The sequence below is a fragment of the Salvelinus namaycush genome, chromosome 12, assembly GCF_016432855.1.
Source record: "Salvelinus namaycush isolate Seneca chromosome 12, SaNama_1.0, whole genome shotgun sequence".
In the NCBI taxonomy this organism is placed as follows: Eukaryota; Metazoa; Chordata; class Actinopteri; order Salmoniformes; family Salmonidae; genus Salvelinus; species Salvelinus namaycush.
In genome coordinates, this window is record NC_052318.1 from 12,198,851 (window position 1) to 12,225,047 (window position 26,197).

General features: G+C 41.7%; 1 protein-coding gene across 2 annotated transcripts; it reads right to left on the minus strand.

Moving 5' to 3' along the window:
* On the minus strand, positions 1 to 26,197 carry LOC120056902 (tubulin-specific chaperone cofactor E-like protein). Of its 2 annotated transcripts, none has more exons than XM_039005172.1 (9): positions 25,942 to 26,197; positions 22,892 to 23,110; positions 22,458 to 22,607; positions 21,385 to 21,524; positions 17,243 to 17,424; positions 16,233 to 16,495; positions 13,557 to 13,683; positions 13,081 to 13,197; positions 1 to 2,438 (listed from the first exon to the last, which is right to left on the minus strand). In XM_039005172.1, the coding sequence occupies exons 3-9, from the start codon at positions 22,597 to 22,599 to the stop codon at positions 2,081 to 2,083; spliced, it is 1,329 nt and encodes a 442-aa protein (XP_038861100.1). In that variant the 5' UTR covers positions 22,600 to 22,607; positions 22,892 to 23,110; positions 25,942 to 26,197; the 3' UTR covers positions 1 to 2,080. The 2 variants fall into 2 exon arrangements, with proteins under 2 accessions (XP_038861100.1, XP_038861099.1); XM_039005171.1 differs by having other exon boundaries at positions 22,458 to 22,611.

Sequence of the window (26,197 nt, forward strand, 5' to 3'; positions counted from 1 at the left end):
TGGTCCTTAGCCTCTTTATGTTAGCATACAGTTCATTTAAAAAGTCAAAGAAACACGCAATACTTTATTCCTTAGTCCAATATTTACTTGGAAATAATATAAAACAAACCTAATTATATAACAATTTCCTCCTGGTTTCTTTGGCATTCATTGATACAAAGAACACTTCTACCATTTGGTGGAAGTTACCAACTATATTGAATTCCTTGAAGTACATACAGTAAGTAGCAGAAAATATCCATTGTTATCACGTAATACAAGAAGTTCTAGGTAAATAGGATGTGAAATAGGGCTGTAAAATAAAGCATTGCCAAAATAAAAGAGAAAACCATAAAACATCACCATAATAAAGCAAAACGTCCTCATAAAACCAAAGTATCTAAAACATTTATTTCCAGATATCAAGGCCATGGTAAAAGGTTGTAGACAGAAGTGAATTACAGTGCTACGAATAGTCAGATTTAACAGTCTGCAGGAAAACATTGGTACATAAATGATCTATTTGTGTGCATTTAATTTGATTTTAGCCAAAGACAAAATAACATTTTTTTTTTTTTACTGGAGGCATTGATGCTTTCAGAAAAAATCTTAATCACTAAACAATAGTTATCGATCTGATCATCCTCCAATAACTTCATGTAACATCAGATAAACACATATGTACTATAGTATACACTTTTAGCGTAGGTCCCTCTAATTTGTTAAAAGTCCATGCAATCCCAAATATTAAATGGCCCACTAAAAAAAATCCATGATCCCAGCCCACATACAGTATTACACACTTTACCATTACCAATCATGCAAACACAACATATTAAAGGATCAAGAAGCACCTGAGATTCACCTAAAATAATTCCCAAAGGACAAAAGTCATCCAGTTATTTAAACAAAGCCTAGCTGTGACAGATAGTCACGTTTATTTAGCTTTTGCAAACATTATTTTCTTAAGTTTTCCACATAATATGTAACGTAAAAACATCAGAGGAATTTAGATTAAAAAGGGAAATGTAATTGGTAAAGTAATTGGTAAATAAACCCAGTATGTGGTTCACCTTGGTTTACTGCCCATAGGACTGGGCAACAACAAGATGTGATTTCCCATTGGTCATTTCTCACATCTATCCGCCAATTGGAGAAGGTCTCTGAATCAGAAGACACCTATTGGACAAAATGCATCAATGGGAGAGCACAAATTCTGGGGGTGCATCATTGACCCAGGGTCGACTAAAACAATGGACACTGGTTCCAGTGCAGGTGTGAGACGGGGCGAGAGGACGAGAGAGGGAGCGATAGAGAGAGGTGAGGAAGGCCACAGCCTGTTGGGCGAACCAATTGAAATCCAAGCACAGAGGAAGTGACCGTGACACAGTGGCCGGTGTGTGGTTACCCAGTGAGGTTGGCCTGGGGTTCTCCTTCCAACACCCACTCCCCCTCACATCCCATCCCCACTCCCCTCAGCAAGGGGGTAGAGAGCTGCTCCATTCATGAGGAAACAGACAGCAAGACGACCTGAAGCAACCTGAGCGCAGTGCACCTCCCCTCCTCCTGCCAGGTCACCTGTGTGAGTTGAGGTCAGTGATGTTCCGTGTGGTCTCTGTGTGTCACAAGCTCTATTATCCTCAAAGCTCAATGGAGCAAGTCTCTCAGTGCACCACCCTCCAATTCTGACTCAGAGGTTATCTCAGGACATCTGAAGCACGTGGTTCAAGACTGAGTGGGAGAGAGGGGGACTATGCTATTGTGTTAACATTAACTTAAAAACCATAAATATTTCTGATAAAACACTCTTCTGTGCTCTCTTTTGACAGACCAAACGCAATGGAAAATCACAGTGGTGACAATAGCGGTGCTTCGCACCTAGCCATAACTTGACCCCTCAGTGTGATAGTGTGCGTGTAGCATACATGTGTGAGTCGTGTGTGTATACAGTAAGAGGCTTTGCTAATAAACATCTTTACAATCAATGTAATTTAGGAAACAGAATAAAACCATTAAAAAAAAGAGACTGCATAGAAAGTTGGTGGCCAGAAGCTGGTCAGTCTGTAATTAAGTTCTGAGTCCTCCACACACACACCACTTCTTAGGAGTCTGAGGAGGTGGATGAGATGGTGCGGCTCTTGGTTTTGGGCACCACCAGGATCTCATCCCCGTCTTGGATCATGTACGAGTGGAGTGCCCGGCTGCCGTACTTCATCTCCTCAGGTCCCAGTGCAGAGCCCAGCTCGCGGGCAATGTAGTACAGTCGCATGCCGTTGGCTGGCAGCCCCACCAGCGCCCTGAGCTCCTTCTTGAGCTCCCCAACCGTCTGCTCCAGCCGCAGGCTCAGCTCCTCCGTCCGCTCGCCCCAGCGCACCTCCAGGGTGGCCGTGCAGGGCGGACGCAGGTCCACCTCTGCCAACGGGGCAAGCTGCCCGTACTTGGACACCAGGACGTGGTACCTTTTGAGATAGGACAGGATGGATGGGAGGTTGGGATTGGTCATTCGTTCGAGAATAGTGGTGATTGGTCATTTGACAGGCACTCTTGTATATACAGTGCCTTCGGAAAGTATTCAGACCCCTTGACTTTTTCCACATTTTGGTACGTTACAACTTTATACTAAAATGGATAAAATAAATAAAAGAATCCTCAGCAATCTACATGCAATACTCCATAATGACAAAGTGAAAAATAGATTTTTTGAAATGTTTGCACATGAATAAAAAAAATAAAACAGAAATACCTTATTTACATAAGTATTCAGACCCTTTGCTATGAGACTCGAAATTGAGCTCAGGTTCATCTTGTTTCCATTAATCATCCTTGAGATGTTTCTACAACTTCATCGGAGTCCACCTGTGGTAAATTCAATTGATTGGACATGATTTGGAAAGATACACACCTGTCTATATAAAAAAGTCCCGAGCTGGCCGCCCAGTGAAACTGAGCAATCGGGGAAAAGGGCCTTGGTCAGGGAGGTGACCAAGAACCCGATGGTCACTCTGACAGATTCTAGATTTCCTCTGTGGAGATGGTTTCCTTCCCAAAGGTTCTCCCATCTCTGCACACCAATCAGGCCATTATGGTACAGTGGTCAGACGGAAGCCACTCCTCAGTAAAAGGCACATGACGGCCCGCTTGAAATTCGCCAACAGGCACCTAAAGACTCTCAGACCATGAGAAACAAGATTCCCTGGTCTGATGAAACCAAGATTGAACTCTTTGAGACATGAAAATAGCTGTGCAGCGACGCTCCCCATCCAACTGACAAAGCTTGAAAGGATCTGCAGAGAAGAATGGGAGAAACTCCCCAAGTACAGGTGTGCCAAGCTTGTAGCGTCATACCCAAGAGGACTCGAGGCTGTAATCGCTGCCAAAGGTGCTTCATCAAAGTACTGAGTAAAGGGTCTGAATACTTATGTAAATGTGATATCCGTTTATTATTTTTAATAGATTTGCAAACATTTCAAAAAATCTGTTTTTGCTTTGTCCTTATGGGGTATTGTTTGTAGATTGATGAGGGGAAAAAAGACAATTTAATCCATTTTAAATTCAGGTTGTAACAACAAAATATGGAGAAGGTCCAGGGGTGTGAATACTTTCCAAATGCCTTCAGAACATATTCACACCCCTGGACCTTCTCCACATTTTGTTGTGTTACAGCCTGAATTTAAAATTGATTAAATTGAGATTGAGGTATTATGTGTAGGCCAGTGACACAATGTCAAAGTGGAATTATGTTTTTAGAAATTTGTATAAATTAATTAAAAACGAAAAGCTGAAATGTCTTGAGTCAATAAGTATTCAACCCCTTTGTTATGGCAAGCCTAAATACAGTTCAAGAGTAAAAATGTGCTTAACAAGTCACATAATAAGTTGCATTGCATTGACTCACTCTGTTGCAATAAGTGTTTAAGATGATTTTTTAATGACCATCTCTAGCTGCTTGCTACTTTCAGTCTGCTACTCTGTGGCAATATACACTGTCCTGGTCCAAACAAGCTAAAAAAACTATGCCCAAACTGTGGTAAGACCGAAGAACTCAAAGGCGGTGGCCTGTGACATTTGTGATTTGTTTGTTCACATAAAGTGTGGAGATATCCAACCCTTGTCATATAATGAACCTGTAAAGTCTCAAAGTAACATTTAGCTTGTTTGCAATGTATGCTGCTTAAATGCAGTGCCAAACATTGGGTTGCTGGACACAAGCAGGGATGATGAGTGCAATCTAGATGAGATAGTCGACTTGTCAGTAGTGGGGACAGAAAATGACATGTTTGACTGTTTCAATCGGAGAGGACTTCACTGTATCCATGTGAACGCATGGAGCCTGCAACCGAAATGAGAGGAATTAAAAATCCTCTCTTCTAACACCTGGGCTGCAATAGTTGCTGTGACTGAGACATGTCTTGATGGGTCAATTGGAGGACAATGAGGTTGAGCTAACGGGTTATAGCATTCATAGAATTCACCGAAACGGTGGCGGTATGTTTTTACTAGGTATTAAGTGTTTTTTAACCCTTGTTTATAACTGAAAATAGGTCTTGAAGTTGCATGGGTAGATATACTTCTTCCTAAATGTCGTCCTGTCACTGTTGGTGTCTGCTATTGGCCTCCTAAGCAGAATAATGTCTATGATTTACTTGAATCGAATTGATGTGATCACAATGTATTTGCTGATAAGGAATGTATTCTGCTTGGTGATTTTAATACAAATGTGCAGTTATCACCTAAGAACAGTACACAAGTAAATGCCCTGTATAACTTTAATCAGTTATTTGGACTGAAACAACTGATTGTTGAGCCAAACCGGGTGTGTATTGACAGTAAATCAACTTTGGACTTGATTATTGTATCAGACCAAGAGAACATATGTCAGTCAGGACTTTTAAATATTGGTTTTAGTGATCATATGGTAACCTACTGTACCTGTAAGCAATCCAAAATGCTGCTTGAGCCAGGTAATAACTACATGAAGGTACAGTCTATGAAACAATACTTAAAGGAACGTTTTGTAGAAGTACTTGGGAATTTGGATTGGTCTCATGTACTAAACTGTGATGTTGATCAAGCTTGGTATCTTTTTAAAGATCTGTTTGTCTGCACTCGACTCTCTGGCTCCGATGAAACAAATTTGAATATAACAGTGGTCAGAGAAATCGATCACCTCCGAGATCTTAGACCTCATAAGGAAAAGGGATCGCTACCTGGCCAAATTCAAAAGGACAAATCTACAATACGATTATGATGGTTATATTAACTATAGGCAAGATACAAAACGGATAAGGCCAAATCCCAACATTATATAGACATTGTTAATGACAACTTACACCAGCCTCGTAAACTGTGGTAAATTTAAGAACATTGGCTCAAAAACTCCCCATAAGGTAAAATCCTGTAATATTGGCCTGGATATTGATTATGTTTTATGCTATGACTGCTCTGGACACTATGGCCAGTCTTTCATTAACAACTTTTACCATAGCAAAGGTATGTTTGAGCCGTGCATGGTAACAGAGGACAAAGTTTCCAATCTACTATGCTTAATGAGCACAAACAAAGCAAATGGGCTGAATAACCTTCCTGCAAGATTCATAAAGGATAGCGCTTGTGTCACTGCTAAAATGATAACACATATTGTAAACCTTTCTATTAGTGCTGGTACATTTCCCAATGATCTCAAAATAGTCAGGGTGGTTACACTCCACAAGAAGAGCAGTAAGACAAATTTAGGAAAATACAGGCCTGTGTCGATCCTCAGCACCTTATCCAAAGTTGTTGAGAGATTTGTTTTTAAAATCAACTTGAGGGATACCTTCAAGCACAAACTTCTTTATGAACTCCAATCTGGCTTTAGAACAGCTCATTCCACTGATACTTGCCTTATCCACCTTTTTGACCGCATCAAGCAGGAAAGTGAGAAGGGGAACTATGCAGGTATGGTCATGTTAGACTTGCAGAAAGCATTTGACACTGGACCATGATATTCTCCTGATGAAAGTGAAAATGCATGGGTCTAAATGATGGAGCAGTGAATTGGTATAGGTCTTATCTGAACAACAGAACACAAGTATGTAATGTTGGTGATGTTCTGTCAGAGGCCAAAGAAATATCCTGTGGAATACCGCAGGGATCAATTTTAGGGCCCCTCATATACGTTAATGATATGCCAGAAACAGTAAAGTGTAAACTACTATTTTATGCTGATGACTCAGCCATACTGGTATCAGGGAAGGATACAGTTTACATAGAGGAGACCCTGAGTAAGGATTTGCATTTTGTTAGAGATTGGCTGACAGAGACCAAATTGTCGCTACATTTAGGAAAAACTGAATCGATTTTGTTTGGAACAAAACTTAGATTGCTTAGGGCTAACAAGATAAAGGTAAACTGTGCAGGCAAGGAGAGTGAATCTAAAACAAGTGTACCTTATCATGGTCTGTCCCTACATCAATCCCTGGTAAAATTATTTCTAAAATGGTGTACAAATTTACATTTTTTAAATCATAACACTAGATATTTTAACATTAAAGTTAAGAAACTGCTGGTCTCAACCTTGATTCATTTTGATTATGCCTGCTCTGCTTGGTATAGTGGGCTATGAACAAAGTTGAAAAAGAGAATGCTGGTCATGCAAAATAATGTTATCAGTTATATGCTTAATGTCCCCTCTAGGACCCATATAGGGGTACAGGAGTTCTGAGAGGTGGGCTTGTTACCTTTGAAGTGCAGAGTGGACCAACTTAAATTTAATCATATGTTTGACATCTTAAATTATCGTGCTTCAGGCTATATGAAAAACCACATTGATATGGGTCTTTAACCAACACAGTCACAATACCAGAGCTAGTGTTATGTCTTGTAAAATCGCAAGAGTAAACAGTACTGCGAGGAGCACGTTTTTTCATACAGACATTTGTCTATGGACTAGCCTTCCCTTGGAGATCAAGCAAAGAAAAAGTATAAGCTTTAAAAAGCAGGCAAAGGTTTTTCATTTGGACAAGGTTGTCTAACATGCTGACCAGACCGGACACGTCGCGTGCGCGAGCGTCGCAAAATAAATTTAGAAATCCATGTTATTCAATTATTGCGCACGCCAATGAGCGTCTGCGATGCCAAGGGCTAAAATAGAACTCATTCCTATTTCTGACGCAGATCGCGCTGCAAGTCCTGCCTCTCCCATCTCCTCATTGGTTTATAGAAGCATGTACCCACGTGCCATCTCCTCATTGGTTTATAGAAGCAGGTACCCACGTGCCATCTCCTCATTGGTTATACCCACGTGGGTGATAGAAAAACGAACTGTTTTGCCGGTTGTCGTGGTAATACAATGAAAGTTTAGATGCGATCCCCATATAATTTAAACGATGAAAAAGCCTGGAAGGAGGAGAGATAACTAGAAACGATTCGGTTGGCCGTTTTATGTGTGGATTAATTGTCGGAGTAGAGATCCTTGTGCATTTCAGGTAAAATAACAACTCAATGTTTATATCCCAGGACAAATTAGCTAGCAACAGCAAGCTAGCTAAATAGGACAAATTAACGTTAGCTAGCAAGTGCAAGCTAACTAGCTAAATTACCATACATGTTTAATGCTTTTCGACCTGTCCCCAAATTAATGTCATTGGTTCAGAGTTTGTTTTGATATTTTAAACTGCGTGTCGTGATCCTGCGTTTGGTGTGGGGGGGCAAAATAAATTTATGCATGGTGGCGCACGCGCGCAGCCGGTTTGGGCAAGGTGTAAGTAAGAGAAACCACTCCACTGCCCCTTGCGCCCCCTACTGCTGGTCAGGTGTATTTATTTGAATGATAGGTATGATGTGCAATGAAGATTGTTTTTTAAGGTTGAAATGTGAAATGAATATGGTTGATTTTTAAGGCTAGGGAAAAGTGCAGTGAATAGTGCCACTTTTTAGGATGTCAATATAAATGAATGTATTTATGGTCGTTTGTAATTTTGTCTAGCCTTTTATTCATTTTTTGTGTTATTGTATTTGCCAATCGAGGACCACGTTGGAAACAAACGTTTTAATTAATAATTTTAAGTGATATCCTCTGGGTCCACATTGTACATTTTGTTGTATGTCTGTTAGCCAAAATAAATTCAATTCAATCTCATCTCTGTACCCCACACAGACTTGTCTGTAAGGTCCCCGAGTCGAGTAGTTAATTTCAAACACAGATTCAATCACAAAGAACAGTGAGGTTTTCCATTGCCTCGCAAAGAAGGGCACCTATTGGTAGATGGGTTTAAAAAAGCAGACATTGAATATCTCTTTGAGCATGGTGAAGTTATTAATTACACTTTGGATGGTGTATCAATACACCCAGTCACTACAAAGATACAGGCGTCCTTTAATGGCTGTGATAAGCGATAACCGAGGATGGATCAACAACATTGTAGTTACTCCACAGTACTAACCTAAATGACAGAGTGAAAAGAAGGAAGCCTGTATAGAATAAAAATATTCCAAAACATGCATTCTGTTTGCAATAAGGCATTAAAGTAAAACTTTTAAAAAATGTGGCAAAGAAATTAGCTTTAGGTCCTGAATACAAAGCTTTATGTTTGGGGCAAATCCAACAACACATCACTGAGTACCACTTCATATTTTCAAGCAGGGTGGTGGCTGCATCATGTTATGGGTATGCTTGTCATCACCAAAGACTAGGGAGTTTATTAAGATAAAAGAAACCGAATAGAGTCAAGCACATGCAGAATCCTAGAGGAAAAGTCTGCTTTCTAACAAACACTGGGAGACATCAGCTTTTCATCAGGACAATAACCTAAAACACAAGGCCAAATATACACTGAAGTTGCTTACGACACTGAATGTTCCTGAGGTGCCTAGCTACAGTTTTGACTTAAATCGGCTTGAAAATGTATGGCAAGACTTGAAAATGTCTGTCTAGCAATGATCAACAACCTACTTCACAGAGCTTGAAGAATTTTTTAAATAATAAATGTTCAAATATTGTACAATCCAGGTGTGCAAAGCTCTTAGAGACTTACCCAGAAAGACATAGAGCTGTAATTGCTGCCAATGGTGATTCTAACATGTATTCGCTCAGGGTTGTGAATACTTATGTAAATTATATATTTCCGTATTTAATTATCAATACATTTGCAAAAATTCATACTAACAAATTTTCACTTTGCATTATGGGGTAATTGTGTATAGAAGGGTGAAGAATTTTTATTTATTTAAATCAATTCTGAATTCGTGGCTGTAACAAAATGTGGAATAAGTCAAGGGGTATGAATACTTTCTGAAAGCACTCTACATTATGGGAAACAGACCATTTTAATCCCACATGTTTTGCAGACGTTGTGATGTACTCTCAAACAAGCATATTATTTTTCAGTTTAATACACAATGAATATATCTGCAAGATAACACCAGCAAAAACAGTGAAAAGGTTTGCAGTTTTTAATAGTCTAATCGCCATCTAAGAAAAATGCTTTATCTAACACTGTGGGGGTAAGTTGGGACAAATGTGTTAGTGAATGAGTGTGTGCTCGCTAAGAGTGGTGTGCTCGTTCGGAAAACACAGTGAACCCTCTACCCCTCTCTCAGCCGTGAGAAAGCCCCCCCCCCCCCTCAAGGGAACACTGAGGTAGAGATAAGGAACGATTAAATAAAATCCCAGAGAAAAAGCCTTTCTCTTTTCAAAGCTACTATACCATCTGGGCCAATCAAAGCAATTTCCCCTTCCCACCCTCAAAACCCCGCCTGGCCAGGGTTTCAGTGCGTGTGTGTGCCACCGCCATGGGAATTCTACTCCAAGGCCCCAGTCAGTGCACAAAGTGCCATTCTGTGAGAAGCCCATTTCTACTCTCACTTAAAGGTCTCATTTAATGTGGTAACTAACCACTCGTACACCTCTGTACAAAATTGCGAGAGATAATGGAGGTATGGTAACGCTAAATGCCATTTTTAATGGTCCTAGCTTAGTGTGGTGCCTGAAAAAAAGCTGTGGCATTCATTTAATACCCGTGTTTCTATACACGGCCAAAAGTATTGGGGCTAATACCTTACCTTGTATCTACCCTAGATCTCTTAGGGACTTAGTCTGGCATTTCATGCCACTCTCACTCCCTGTTCTTTAATCCTCCTCAGCTGCCTGGTTGAGAGATGACATGCTAAAAGGTTTGTGTTACGTTGCATTTCCTCACTTCCCCCGGTATGCCCTCAATCCCCTTCCTCTGTCTCTTAATAATGACCCCATGCCCCATCTCTACATATCACAAGCCCCTTCCTCTGTCTCTTAATAATGACCCCTTGCCCCATCTCTACATATCACAAGCCCCTTCCTCTATATAACCCCCCCTTCTTTACCCAGACCCCTCTGTAGCCCCTTCTTTCTCTCCTTACCTCAAGTGCACTCCTCTCTCCACACCACACCCCTCTTGTAAACCCCTCCCCTCTCTCTCCTTACCCCAAGCCTCCCCAGTCTCTCCACTCTCCAGCCTCACATCGTTTCAATCTTCCCAAGCTGTTTCAGAAAGCCGCTTACGACCACCAAAGAGCTCTATTTTCATGTCACCTGACCATAGCACTGGTTCAAATCCAAGTGCCAATTCCGTTTATCAAACTCTATGATCAGTTGACATGAAAATATTTATCTTTGGCCACGCACAACAGCAGTGGTTTTGGTGTTGAAAAACAGAAGCATATGCAGAAAAGTAGCTCATACCTACTGTAAAATATGGTGGTGGATCTTTGATGTTATGGGGATTTTTATAAATTTTTGTTTTACTTCCACTGGCCCTGGGGCCCTTAAGGTCAACGCCATCATGAACTTTACTAAGTACTAGAACATTTTAGCCAAAAACCTGGTTGCCTCTGCCATGAGACTGACACTTGGCCACACGTTTGTCTTGCAGCAAGACAAAATCCACAAAAAAGTGGTTAATTGACCACAAAACCCACATTTTGCAATGGCCATCTCAGTCTCCGGTCTTGAACCCCATTGAAAACCTGTGGTTTGAATTGAAGAGGGCAGTCTTTAAGAGCAGATGAAGGATATCAGGGATCTGGAAATATTCTGTTTGGAGGAATGGTCTAAGAACCCTCCCAATGTGTTCTCCAATCTCATAAAACATTGTAGAAAAAGGCTGTGTCGTTAACCTCGCAAGGAGAGGGTGCTAAAGTATTGCAAACAGAATCTCTTTCTCTGAGCAATTGTATTAGTATAATAATATATTATTTTTAGGTGATCTGTATATCTATAGCTATGACTAAGACTGAGAGACTACGCCAAGGCTACGGTTATTCAAAGGCAGCTGTCTGTCAAATCTGTGCAGGCTGCCGTGTTCACCAGTGTTCACCTGGAAGGCTGTGACCCGCTCCCCAGGCTCTGATCTCTGAGGGGAGCCGGGGGCAGGCATGGGTTACTCTGGACCCGAAAGGGGATAGCCCGGCCGCCTAAGTCCTGTCCACATCCAACACACACTCGTGCACACGCAGCAGCCTTGGTCAGCTCAAAACCATACACCCCACACACACACACACACATCCCCCCGCTCAAAGAAACAGGCTAACCACGCTGTTCGCGGGCGTCAGCGTGGCCAGGCGCTAAAATACAAATTGGTTCTATTTGTGACGCTCAACACGCCTCTCCCATCTCCTCATTGTTTTTTATGAGCATATACCCACATGCCATCTCCTCATTGGTTTTAGGAGCATATACCCACGTGGGTGAATGAAAGATGAACTTAGGTCCACACTCCGGTAGGTTGTAGTAATGCTGTAAAGTTGGTTGTGAACCGCCATATAAAGTACAAAGAAGAAAAATAAGCCTTAAAAGGAGATGACGGAGATGACAGATGACGAGAGATGAATTAGGTTTACCATTTTATCTGTGGATTAATTGTCGGGAATAGAGGACCTTGTGCATTCCAGGTAAAATAAAACAACCCAATTTTTATATACCATGACAAATTAGCTAGCAACACCAAGCTAGCTAGCTAAATTGCCATAAATGTTTAATGCTTTTTGACCTGTCCCCAAATTAATATAATTGGTTCAGAGTTTTGAAATTTTGTTCTGATATTTCAACTTGCGTGTCATGTTCGCTTCTGGTGTGGGTGAACAAAATCAACGTGCGTGCGTCCGGTTTGGTCAGCATGTAAGACCCAAAAGCAAGTAAATGCTGTTTAAAAGCAAGGAGAAAGAGAGAGAGAGAGAGAGAGAGAGAGAGAGAGAGAGAAATATAATTAAACAGAGGAAAAGTGAGCAAAAGAAAACCAAGAAAGCGGTTTGCGGCTTTGAAACACTTCCATTGCAGTACCCTGATTAATCTGAGACACTGTGGGGACGCTGTGTTGGTTTGGAGTCATTGTTCCACTGGCAGAAACACACCTGCAGAGAAAAAGAAAACCCAAGCACCCCCCCACCAAAAAAGGCACTTTCCCCACATAATTAGGAGGACAATATTCACACAGAGCCGAGCTACAACAGGTCTGGTTACACAGGGAAATGATTCAAGCTCTCAATCTCCCCCCTTAAGGGAAAAGAAAAGAGAGAGCGAATGAACGAGTGAAGGAGGAGGAGGTCAAAAAAATAATCTACCTGCCACCTTGTGTATCGGTTTTCCGATCTGAGTATTCAGAGGCACAAAGAAGTCATTGAGTAGGCAGTGACTGGTGCCATTGTCTCGCAAAGGTTACTTTCCCCCAGTCAGGGAGCGCGCTTTCCCCCCCGAAAACCCTTCCCTCGCATTCTCCTAAGGTTAAGTGGAATGTGGCTGGCAAAAAGCGTGGGCCGATTCATTTTTATGCATGGCCCCCCCCCCCCCAATAAAATTCCCATCATGGGAAGTCCTGAGATGACAATATGTTACGGGATGTCAGGTGTGTTAGAACACTGAGGGGAGTGTTAACATAAGCAGAGAGGTAAGCGGTATCTGAGAGGTACTGACTCAAAGTGATTCCTGTCCGCTGTTGAGGTTGTTGTCTCAGAGGAATGCTAGTGCTATTATGAACCAGATGGAGGTTGTTCTTATCAGAAGAAAAATGTGTGCGTGTGTTTACAGTTCCTCTGACATACAGTAGCTCTACCTCAACAGACTGGAGTGTGTATGTGTGTCAACAGTACCTCTGAGGCAGAGTCTCTTCAGAACAGTCCAGGTAATGTCTGATGAAGAACCTCTCAGCGTCTTCCCTCTCTCCTTCCGTCACCACACTCCCATTCAACACAGTCACAGATGGCAACCTGCAAAAGGACAAAGATTATGAGTGTGTGTGTGACACATTTACACAAATCAAACAGGTGTGTATTCAATTGTGTTTGTGTGAACCTCTTCAAAAGGTTGATTACCCCCCCCCCCCCCAACTCAAACAAATAAATTATTAACACCCTACCATTGTACTTGTACTTTTCTTGCACTAACACCTGTACTTGCCTTTTCTCACTAGTAGTGACTTTGCCGATAGCTGATTTATTGAAGAATTTTTTAACTTGCTATTGTGACTGTGATATGTGGTTGTCTTTCCTAGCTACCTTAAGATGAAGCACTAACTCAATCACTCTGGATAAGACTAAAATGTAAATGTGTGTGTGTGTGTACTCACTGTGCCACAGTGAGGCTGCGTCTCTCTTTGTTGGTGTAAGGCTGCAGTAAGGGAATCCCCATCAGCCTCACCTCCTCCAGCTTAGGGAAGAAATTCAGCCTCTCTATGTCCTCCCATCGGTTAAGCCCTTTAGGACACACATGTGCAAACACACGCATGCATGCACACACCCACGGATATGGAAATGATCAGCACTCATTCTCTATGGAAGACCAGGATACAGTATTGAGTATGGCGTACAGAAGTAGTACAATACATAGTCCTAATCTATTTTCACATCAGACAGATCATAGAGGGCATTTCGGGAGTTGGGACGAGACACAGGCAGGCAACTTTTCTCAGCCAGTCGAACTCATGAATCAGCATCATTTTTATGGATATATACAGTCGTAGCCAAAAGTTTTGAGAATGACAAATATGAATTTTCACAAAGTCTGCTGCCTCAGTGTGTATGATGGCAATTTGCATATACTCCAGAATGTTATGAAGAGTGATCAGATGAATTGCAATTAATTGCAAAGTCTCTCTTTGCCATGCAAATGAACTGAATCCCCCAAAAAACATTTCCACTGCATTTGAGCCCTGCCACAAAAGGACCAGCTGACATCATGTCAGTGATTCTCTCGTTAACAGAGGTGTGAGTGTTGACGAGGACAAGGCTGGAGATCACTCTGTCATGCTGATTGAGTTGGAATAACAGACTGGAAGCTTCTAAAGGAGGGTGGTGCTTGGAATCATTGTTCTTCCTCTGTCAACCATGGTTACCTGCAAGGAAACACGTGCCGTCATCATTGCTTTGCACAAAAAGGGCTTCACAGGAAAGGATATTGCTGCCAGTAAGACTGCACCTAAATCAACCATTTATCGGATCATCAAGAACTTCAAGGAGAGCGGTTCAATTGTTGTGAAGAAGGCTTCAGGGCGCCCAAGAAAGTCCAGCAAGCGCCAGGACCATCTCCTAAAGTTGATTCAGCTGCGGGATCGGGGCACCACCAGTACAGAGCTTGCTCAGGAATGGCAGCAGGCAGGTGTGAGTGCATCTGCACGCACAGTGAGGCGAAGACGTTTGGAGGATGGCCTGGTGTCAAGAAGGGCAGCAAAGAAGGCACTTCTCTCCAGGAAAAACATCAGGGACAGACTGATATTCTGCAAAAGGTACAGGGATTGGACTGCTGAGGACTGGGGTAAAGTCATTTTCTCTGATGAATCCCCTTTCCAATTGTTGTTTGGGGCATCCGGAAAAAAGCTTGTCCGGAGAAGACAAGGTGAGCGCTACCATCAGTCCTGTGTCATGCCAACGGTAAAGCATCCTGAGACCATTCATGTGTGGGGTTGCTTCTCAGCCAAGGGAGTGGGCTCACTCACAGTTTTGCCTAAGAACACAGCCATGAATAAAGAATGGTACCAACACATCCTCCGAGAGCAACTTCTCCCAACCATCCAGGAACAGTTTGGTGATGAACAATGCCTTTTCCAGCATGATGGAGCACCTTGCCATAAGGCAAAAGTGATAACTAAGTGGCTCAGGGAACAAAACATCGATATTTTGGGTCTATAGCCAGGAAACTCCCCAGACCTTCATCCCATTGAGAACGGTGGTCAATCCTCAAGAGGCGGGTAGACAAACAAAAACCTACAAATTCTGACAAACCCCAAGCATTGATTATGCAAGAATGGGCTGCCATCAGTCAGGATGTGGCCCAGAAGTTAATTGACAGCATGCCAGGGCGGATTGCAGAGGTCTTGAAAAAGAAGGGTCAACACTGCAAATATTGACTCTTTGCATCAACATCAATGTAATTGTCAATAAAAGCCTTTGACACTTCTGAAATGCTTGTAATTATACTTCAGTATTCAATAGTAACATCTGAAAAAAATATCTAAAGACACTGAAGCAGCAAACTTAATATTTGTGTCATTCTTAAAACGTTTGGCCATGACTGTACAAAGAACTATCAATAGAAAAGAGGTAAAACAAAAAAGTGCAGCTAGTTTGCTGTCTTTCCATCTTCAGTTTAAGTGGTTGTGTTGTTGGCTAACTCCTCTGAATAAGTGTCCGGACGAGAGAGCACATTTTTTACGCCAGGCGAAATCGCGCATCTTTATCTCATTGTTACGGATGTATCCAAATAAATGTCACAAGAAAACAGCTTAAACCAACGCAAATGCAGCTACTTTGCTGTTATTCTGGCTGCACTGTTTGACGTGACTAAGTTAGCCGTAGTTGGCTGACTAGCAAGCAAGGGATAAGAACGTTGGCAGCCAGTATGGCAATAGAACATTTAAAATGAACGACTGGGTCGCATCTCTGGCAACCGAACCAATAGAATGTTAGACCAGCCGGCTTGGGTAGCAACCCTAGATTTGTGTTGGGACTATATCTTGTGGAAGGATGAAATACTATGAATAAATTAATCAAATATATTTTAAAATATGAACATATTTTAAATCTTTATTTGAATATGTTGGTAACCCATTGTAAAAAAGTGATAATGCCCTCGAAGCCGGTGTTTGGAGGATATATTGGCCCGGTTTTCCAGCCTAACAACACCCATGCCAATATATCCTCCAAACACCGGCTTCTCAAGCATTATCACTTAGGTATGCTCCTGCTTTGTGTGTGTGCGCACCTGTGTGTGTGTGTGTTTGCATGTGTATGAGACTCCCTTCGCAAACCTGAGTTGTTGAGGTTGATGCTGCGCAGGTTAGGAAACAGGCGCTGCAGTGTGTCCTGAGGTGTGTCCTCCTCCACAGAGCTGAGTCTGTTGTTGGACAACACCAGGGTGTCCAGGCACGGGTACATCGGCCCAAACTTACGGACCTCACTCCACTCCTGTAGCTGGTTGTCTGTGATCTGGAGCAGGCGCAGGGAGGGGCAGGGGACCGGGGACTCAGCAACCTGGTCATAATCATTCAGACAAAGGAAGAGCTCCTCCAATCTGCAGGGGGAGATAGTATGAGAATCAGAGGTAGCTGGGTCGTTCCACAAAGAGTGCCTTTTGCATCCCTTTGATATTTTAAGTAAAACTTGTACACCAATATTGAATTTTAAAAACCTGTTATGTTAAATGAAGTGCCCTTTAAATATAGACCACACAGAGAATTCAATAAACAGATATAATTTTTTTTATATAAAGTTCTGCATTTTGACATGTCAACCCTGTGCCACTTCTAGGAAGTTTCAACCCACTTAATCCCAAAATGTATCCGGGTTTTTACCATCATTGTAAAGCCATAGTTATTGTGTTGCTTTGACAAAGTAATTTCTGAAAATGATTATTTATTTAATGCGATTAGTGATTCCTTTGTTCCTCGTTTTATGGTCATCCCTGTTACGTGAACTGATCTCTCATTTTAATACTGTATAACTATACCTTTTAAATATTTTTTTTTCAAAACAAACATTGAACATGTAATAGTCAAATCATAGTGTAAAAACAGGTGAGGTCAACCCTGGTACTTTATTTGGCACTTAACAGGCACGTACTAGTGCTTTTTTTGTACCTCTTGAGATTGGAAACCGTGTTTATGAAGTTGAACATGTCCTCTTTATGACAATGTTAAAATTAGGTGAAATTAAAAATATATTTTGGACCAAGTTACACTTCTTAAAAGGCACCAAATTGTATTCACGTGTGCCATGTGTTTGGTTTGTCATTCACAGTCCACTATCTGTCATGACTTACTCAGGGGTCTGGCGTGTGAGTGTGTGTACCGTGTCCCAGGTGACACGCGTGTTGATGAGGACCAGGCGGCGGACTCGGGAGAACACCTCAGCCAGGCCTGGCTCCAGTTCAATCCCACTCAGAGGGTTCATACTCAGGTTAAGGAAGTCCAGGTTGGGGATGTTAGACACAATCGTGCAGATCTGGCAACCCAAAAGACAGATTGGAGCCATAACGCTTAATAACTGACTGTACTGACAACCTAAAAGACAGATTGGAGATATTATACACAAATCACACTGTATTTGTCACATGCACCAAATACAACAGGTGTAGACTTTCGCTATAACGCAGAGTTAAAAAAGGATGAGCAAAAAAACAAACAATTAAATAGTAACACAAAATAACATTGGTTTTGGTTTGTTTCATTTAAAAAGGGGCTGATATAACATTGATTCGACCACAGAAAAAACGTTGATAATATAGTGCAAACTAATGGGGCGAACTCAGTGAAGTTCAATCTCGTGCGTCTCTGTGCTGCATGGCATTTCTTCTGCACGGCAGTCCTGGAGGAGGTGCGCGGCCAGTTCTGGTCAAAGGTGCGCGTGCAGCTTTGAGGGAACATTGCATGTGTGTAGGGGTAAAAGTGACTAGGCAATCAGGATAGATAATAAATATGTAGAATAGCAGCAACATATGTGGAATGTGAAAGTGTGTCTGTGGCATCAATATGCACTTGTGTGTGTGTGTGAGAACGTATGTAGTGTGTGCTGGAGTGTCAAAGTAGCATGTGTGAATGTGAGGGTAGAGTCCAGTGAGTGTGCATAGAGCCAGAGCAAGAAAAAAAAGGGGTCAATGCAAATAGTCCAGGTGGCCATTTGATTAACTGTTCAGCAGTATTATGGCTTTGGGGTAGAAGCTGTATACACTGTAGTGTACTGTGTTAAGAACGATATTCTGATGATTATTCCCGATTGGAAGGCCTGGGCCCTTGAACCATAAACTAGGTCATGGTGTCCTTAAGCAATTAAGAAATTTGAAATGTATAGTCTATTCAAACCCTAGGTCTCAGCCTTGATTTAATGTTTTGGCCCCAGGCATGGAAGGCTGAAAGCGCAAAAAGATAATACAAGAGCGTATAGGTCTGCCCTGCGAACCCCTTAGAGGAAGGTATCTGTTTTCTCATTTGCATATACCTGTCTATGTCGCTCTATTAAACCTTTGAAACAGCAATATGTAACTTTTTGGGTGACCCACATATAAATGTGAGTTATAGATCTGTCATGCTCATAGAACGCAAGTCTAAGAAACAGTAGATTTTTTCTACGTGCGCTAGTTATATGCTTCCCATTATTACATTCAGTTTTATAGTCTTTTACTTTTGTACACCATAGCTGAAAATACAATATTTTTGGTTATGGAAAATATATTTCACAGCGGTTTAGATGGTACAATGATTCTCTACACTATAATTGCTTGTTTTGTCACAAACTGAAATGGTGGAGTGCACCTTTAAATATATAGCCTTATACTTTACATCGAACATTTCTACACACCTTGACCGGTTTTGAATTCCTGTAGTATTTACTATAGTTGTTTTATTTTTTGTTATCTTTTTGGGTCTTTCTTCAAGGAAACCTCCTGAACAAATACTAAAAGAGCAAAAAGTAGGTCGGACTGGGGTCTGAACGGCTAGGTTCAGCACTACTGCTCTTTTTCTATAACTTGTATGGAGCACAATATATTAGTCTACACTTGGCATGTACAGTTGAAGTCGGATGTTTACATACACCTTAGCCAAATACATTTAAACTCAGTTTCACAATTCCTGACATTTAATCCTAGTAAAAATTCCCTGTCTTAGGTCAGTTAGGATCACCACTTTATTTTAAGAATGTGAAATATCAGAATAATAGTAGAGAGAATGATTTATTTCAGCTTTTATTTATTTCATCACATTCCCAGTGGGTCAGAAGTTTACATACACTCAATTAGTATTTGGTAGCATTGCCTTTAAATTGTTTAACTTGGGTCAAACATTTTAGGTAGCATTCCACAATAAGTTCAGTGAATTTTGGCCCATTCCTCCTAACAGAGCTGGTGTAACTGGTTTATAGGCCTCCATGCTCGCACACGCTTTTTCAGTTCTGCCCACACAATTTCTATAGGATTGAGGTCAGGGCTTTGGCCACTCCAATACCTTGACTTTGTTGTCCTTAAGCCATTTTGCCACAACTTTGGAAGTATGCTTGGGGTCATTGTCCATTTGGAAGACCCATTTGCGACCAAGCTTTAACTTCCTGACTGATGTCTTGATGTTGCTTCAATATATCCACATCATTTTTCTTTCTCATGATGCCATCTATTTTGTGAAGTGCACCAGTCCCTCCAGCAAAGCACCCCCACAATATGATGCTGTCACCCCCGTGCTTCATGGTTGGGATGGTGTTCTTCGGCTTGCAAGCCTCCCCCTTTTTCCTCCAAACATAACAATGGTCATTATGGCCAAACAGTTCTATTTTTGTTTCATCAGACCAGAGGACATTTCTCCAAAAAGTACGATCTTTGTCCCCATGTGCAGTTGCAAACCGTAGTCTGGCTTTTCTATGGAAGTTTTGGAGCAGTGGCTTCTTCCTTGCTGAGCGGCCTTTCAGGTTATGTCGATATAGGACTCATTTTACTGTGGATATAGATACGTTTGTACCCGTTTCCTCCAGCATCTTCACAAGGTCCTTTGCTGTTGTTCTGGGATTGATTTGCTCTTTTCGCACCAAAGTACGTTCATCTCTTGGAGACAGAACGCGTCTCCTTCCTGAGCGGTATGACGGCTGCGTGGTCCCATGGTGTTAATACTTGCGTACTATTGTTTGTACAGATGAACGTGGTACCTTCAGGCGTTTAGAAATTGCTCCCAAGGATGAACCAGACTTGTGGAGGTCTACAATTTTTTTCTGAGGTCTTGGCTGATTTCTTTTGGTTTTCCCATGATGTCAAGCAAAGAGGCACTGAGTTTGAAGGTAGGCCTTGAAATACATCCACAGGTACACCTCCAATTTACTCAAATGATGTCAATTATCCTATCAGAAGCTTCTAAAGCCATGACACCATTTTCTGGAATTTCCCAAGCTGTTTAAAGGCACAGTCAACTTAGTGTATGTAAACTTCTGACCCACTGGAATTGTTATACAGTGAATTATAAGTGAAATAATCTGTCTGTTAACAATTGTTGGAAAAAGTACTTGTGTCATGCACAAAGTAGATGTCCTAACCGACTTGCCAAAACTATAGTTTGTTAACAAGAAAGTTGTGGATCGGTTGAAAAACGAGTTTTAATGACTACATTTTACTATAGAATTATATAGTATTCAGTAGTATACATGACTCATGATTTACATTTACATTTTAGTCATTTAGCAGACGCTCTTATCCAGAGCAACTTACAGTAGAGTGCATACATTTTTATTACATTTTACATACTGAGACAAGGATATCCCCTACCGGCCAAACCCTCCCTAACCCGGACGACGCTATGCCAATTGTGCGTCGCCCCACGGACCTCCCGGTTGCGGCCGGCTGCGACAGAGCCTGGGCGCGAACCCAGAGACTCTGGTGGCGCAGCTAGCACTGCGATGCAGTGCCCTAGACCACTGCGCCACCCGGGATACCGGTGGTGTATAGTATTCTACAGTATTCTACAGAATACTATATAATTCTATAGTAAACTGTACTACTATAGTAAACTGTACTATTTTTTATGTGGGCATTGGCACTGATTGACAGATGAAAGTCTTGTTTGTTGGATTTGTTTGTTCAATGACACTAATTGTTTTTGGTGCCGTTTTGTTTTGAGTGCTATGGTAGTGGACACTGTCCATTTGCTACATGCTTCTTTAATGCTAGCCAAGAGGTGCTGGACATGACAAATAACCAACTATTGGACTTTTAAAAAACTGTCCAGATAAAACAACACCTTAGATGTGTAGAAAATAAGGCAAACTTTTATCAAAAAAGTTAACAATCTCTGAAAATTATGAAAACAATGAAAAATGTGTAATATTGGCCGTGTACTGCCAGCCTTCGTGCTAATAACTAGCTGCTAATAAATAGATGGTGCATAACATGGTAGCAAGGGTGAGGAGGATAAGAAGAACTACAGTACCCACCTCCCCCCAGTCCTGCAGCTGGTTGTGGGACAGGTCCAGCTCCACCACGTGGGCACAGAAGGTGGCCACCTCAGCCTTGTCCCCAGCTTTACTGATGCCACAACCGTCCAGGACCAGCACACTGGGCAGGTTCAGACGATCTGGAGCGAGACAACAATCTTTCTAGTGAATAATTGTTCTTTATTGAATCAAACTGTACCATCAATAAGAATCACATTCACATTACAGGGGACAACAACCTGGTATCACTTATTGTCATTACTTATTTTGGCATCACTACATAGGCAGTATCCTTGGGGCGCTAAGGCATTAGAGAATGACTCATGATGTGTAGATACCCTATATAAGGGATATAGTGTAAGTAGGCCTACATGGAGTTTACAGTATTCCTGGGAAACTAGAAGATGATAACTTGTGTGATTTCCCTGTATAACACATGCAAGTAAGCCTACATGGAGTTATTAATGCTTAATTCAGGTGTTTTTGTAAAACAGAAAGTAGGCTGTAAAGTATGGCCCTTGACTCTTCTACCTTTAGAAATAACAACTTTTTCAGTTCATTAGACTATAAATCACATCGCACCCACCAACTCAGTTTAGCAGGTAACATAACAAATGCTACAGAGAAAAGATGCATAGGCCACCATATCCCTGAGTTATTACTCAAAGTCAGCGCACTAAGTCGGTCTTCAAATGCTTGTCGGAACTGGGAAACTTCACAGTTATGAAGTCATAAGTCCGACATGACTGTGTTCAAGTGGTTTTGAAGTCAGAATAATTCCTCAAACAATGAGATTTTATCTAGCTAGAGGAGCTAGCTAACATTGCTAATGATAAAGTTAGCTAACTTGTTTAACGTTGCCAATATGGTCAAACTAGCTACATTATCTACATTGATAAGTTTGACAATGTCAAAAATGTATTTGCTTTATAATAGTCACAACTAGTGTAAAATTATCTCCAACATTACCACTCGGAAGTGGTTGTTGTCCAGTCGGAACCTCGTATTTCCTACTTGCGAGGAGCATTTGAAGGCAGCATAAACTACGGATCTATAACACCTTAATCTCTGACCTTTGATGGGCGACCCCTGTGAACTAGACAGTACCACGACACCCATGCCGTTCCCACGACAGTATGGGAAATTCTCTGGGTTGTACTTCTCACTGACCACCTGGACGAAGGTGCGCCCCTCCTCTTCATCAGAGGACTCCATGGCCCCAACTGTCTGATCAGAGAGAGCGAGAGGCTTACACCCAGGGGTATGGTTACAAAGTACAGTAGAACTTGTTGGGTACACCACATGTCCATGCCAATCAGACTTGGAAACACTTGGTATAGCATATAGAGGCTACTATAGGACTTTACAGATAAAGCACATGGCTTTAGTTACATGCCCTTTCAACTGACTTGTCTACTGCTAGCATACATGCTAACAAGCCAAATCTTGTTCACTTACCAAAACATTGACTTAAGGTTAGCAGAGAATGTTTGAAATATTGACTCACAAATATGACTCCTCTAGGGGTAGTTGGTGTGGACCACAGGCCACAAGTTGGCCACAAGTTGGTGTGGACCACAGGCAGACACCTCTGGGCTGTAGTGTTGTGAGGAGGTGCTGTCTCTCTCCCTCTCTGGCACCGGCCAGGCCTGGTGGATGAGGAGCAGCCTGGTGGATGAGGAGGCAGTGCCAGGGGCTCACGCAGCACAGGCCTGGTACACTGCGGCTTAGGGAGAGAGAGAGGGCGGGGAGAAAAAGAAAGAGAGCGCGTGTCACATGAGCTAAAAGAGTGACCCCATTATCCTTCCACATTGTGACATCATCTCAATGAAGTAACCATAGATATATAATGACCTTTTCAATAGAAGTAACAATGATTCACTCTACTCTAATGTTCTTTAACCTATCCTGTTGAACTCTCGTTTGATTTAATACTAGTCTGACAGAAATCACTGATCTCTAACATTTGTGGTTCACTTAGCCTGCATAAGGTTTACGCAACAGTCTATTTGTTGAGTCAAAAGAAAAGTCCATACACTCTCTCCAACTCCAATGGTCATGGAGTGCTACTGGGTACACAGGCTTTAGTGAAAGCTCACAAAAAAATAATTCATTTTTTAAACTGCAGTAAAAAGGGCAGTAACTGCAGTCGACTGTGGTATTTTGGATGCAGTAATTGCAGTTACACATTTTGGATGCAGTATTTGCTGCAATATTTTTTTTCAATTTCAAATAATCAACTAATGATGGTCTTCAGTCTGACTCTGAACCACAATTAGTTGAATCAAGGCCTGGTCTGTTTCTGCTGGGCTGGAACAAAAGCCTACACTCTCAGTGGCTCTCCAGGTATGAAGTTAGAGATCTGTCATCCCTTTCGTAAGGACACAGGTGTCTGAGCAGGTGTCGGATTCTTACAGTGCTTCCTAAATGATCAGACTTATCGGTTTCGCTATCTGGTTGGGTTAAGCTCTGTCTGTCTGCAAACTGATTCTCTGGCCTGGACCCATCTGAACTAACAACCTACCCTTTTCACACTATCATGCTGACTCGAACCGTACAGAACTAGCCTAACTCAGGTATTTTATTTTCACTTTGCCCTTTCCAGCACTATGGTGGATACGTAACCAGGCCAGCGCAGTTCAGCTTGGCTCAGTAGTGTAAAACAGCCAATAAACCAGTAGGCATATCTCAAGTGGTTTTGTTCCCAGCCCTGAGCCGTCTGAGACAACATGATGACACCATACAGACAGGGTTCTGTCAAGAACCTGTGTGAAGTCCAGTTAGAGAAGGTTTCCCATATCAGAGACCCTCTGGTTTCAAATCTCCGATACACCTGGGATCAAAGAAGTGTCTCCTAATAGCCCAGATCAGGTGCTTCTGACGGCAAACTGGGATTACACTGAGATAACTTTGTGTTTGAGTATGAATCCAGGAAGATTAGCCCTGATAGTCATGGGTATTTTAGCTCATTGTAAGGGCCAAGAGAGTGACAGTGGTACTTCAGGTGCAACATTAGTTTATAGTTACATTACCAAGCGATCTTGGCTGGTATTTTCAAGTTTGTCCGATAAAATAGACTATAGCAATGTGATTTTTGGGGTTCTAAACCACAACCATATGTAACAGTATAACTTTACGCCGTCCCCTCGCCCCAACACGGGCGCGAACCAGGGACCCTCTGCACACATCAACAACGGTCGCCCACGAAGCAGCGTTACCCATCGCTCCACAAAGGCCACGGCCCTTGCAGAGCAAGGTGCAACCCTACTTCTAGGTTTCAGAGCAAGTGACGTAACTGATTGAAATGCTACTAGCGCGTACCCGCTAACTAGCTAGCCATTTCACATCCGTTACACTCACCCCCCTTTCAACCTCCTCCTTTTCCGCAGCAACCAGTGATCCGGGTCAACAGCATCAATGTAACAGTATAACTTTAGACCGTCCCCTCGCCCCGACCCGGGCGCGAACCAGGGAACCTCTGCACACATCAACTAGCTAACTAACTAGCTAACTAGCTAGCCATTTCACATCCGTTACACATAGCCTGCTTGCCTTGACAAGTCAGCCAAACTTGATATATGCTCTTCAATAATAACTGGAGTTAACTCAAATTCTTTAACACACTTGTTGACAAAGTCAACATTATTCTGTAACCACTAGGCTTACTGTATGCTCAAACATAGGCTACTACCTCAAAACATGAGCATATGCCATATCATAAGGACACAACAGAAACAGGTTTTGGATGTCAAGGTTACATGTGACAAAACTGAACGATAATCTCCTATAGCCTGTGAGCACGACTTCCATTACCAAAGACTACCGGTAGGGTATATGTATGCATGTATATTTATTATTTTAATTTTTTTCGGTAGGGTATATTAATGAAGAGCGGAGTACATGGTTGGCCTATGGGAGAAGGTGGGGGTAGGGGTCATGCGCACAGCTGCCATGACAACACCTTTGTGCCCAAACGCGTAATATGGGGGGTCGGGGGGCATTAGAACAAGATATAACAACTAGTCAATCATTCTTGAACGTGGCCAATGTGACTGTGACGTAATTGCAGTGGATTTCCTACGTTAGAAAACTTGCTATTCTACTTGAATAAACTCAAGTTCTTGGGGATTTAAAAATATATATGTATATAAAACTTGCACAGTTCTATACGTTTCTGTATTCTGAACCGGTTTTCATGCTGTGCCGCAGCAAATTTTTTGAATTGAGAAAAACATTCCCCGAAATCAGAATGACTCCAAAAAAAAAATCGACAGTGAATAAAAACACCCAAAATGCATCAAACTACATTGCTTTGAAAACAAGCTGTATAAATCGATATGATCAATGGATTATTCTTTGATTGTGACAATGATATGTGCTTGAAGTAACAGGTTGTAGGCTACTTGTACAGTACTACGGGGACATACATGCTCATTTACTGTAGCTATGATTTAGGGAATATATTGTAACCTAAAACAATGGTCCTTAACAATATTCATCTGGAAATATACCTACGCAGTCAGACCATTGAAATATATATAATTCGATTCCACTTACCGTTCTCTGTCGTTCACTTCGAATGTTTGTTATTTTCGTTCGGTTAGGTAAGGGTCGTCACTAGTTACAACAGCCACAAAGTCATAAACCCCGCCTATTTCTACAATTTCTCTTGTTAAAATATGATTTTAAGCCTAACCGTAACCTTAACCACACTGCTAACTTTATATTAAGACCAATAAGATATTTTACGATATCGTTTACAGCTATGGCTGTAATATCTACTTTAGTGGAAATATTAGGTGACACTCAAAGA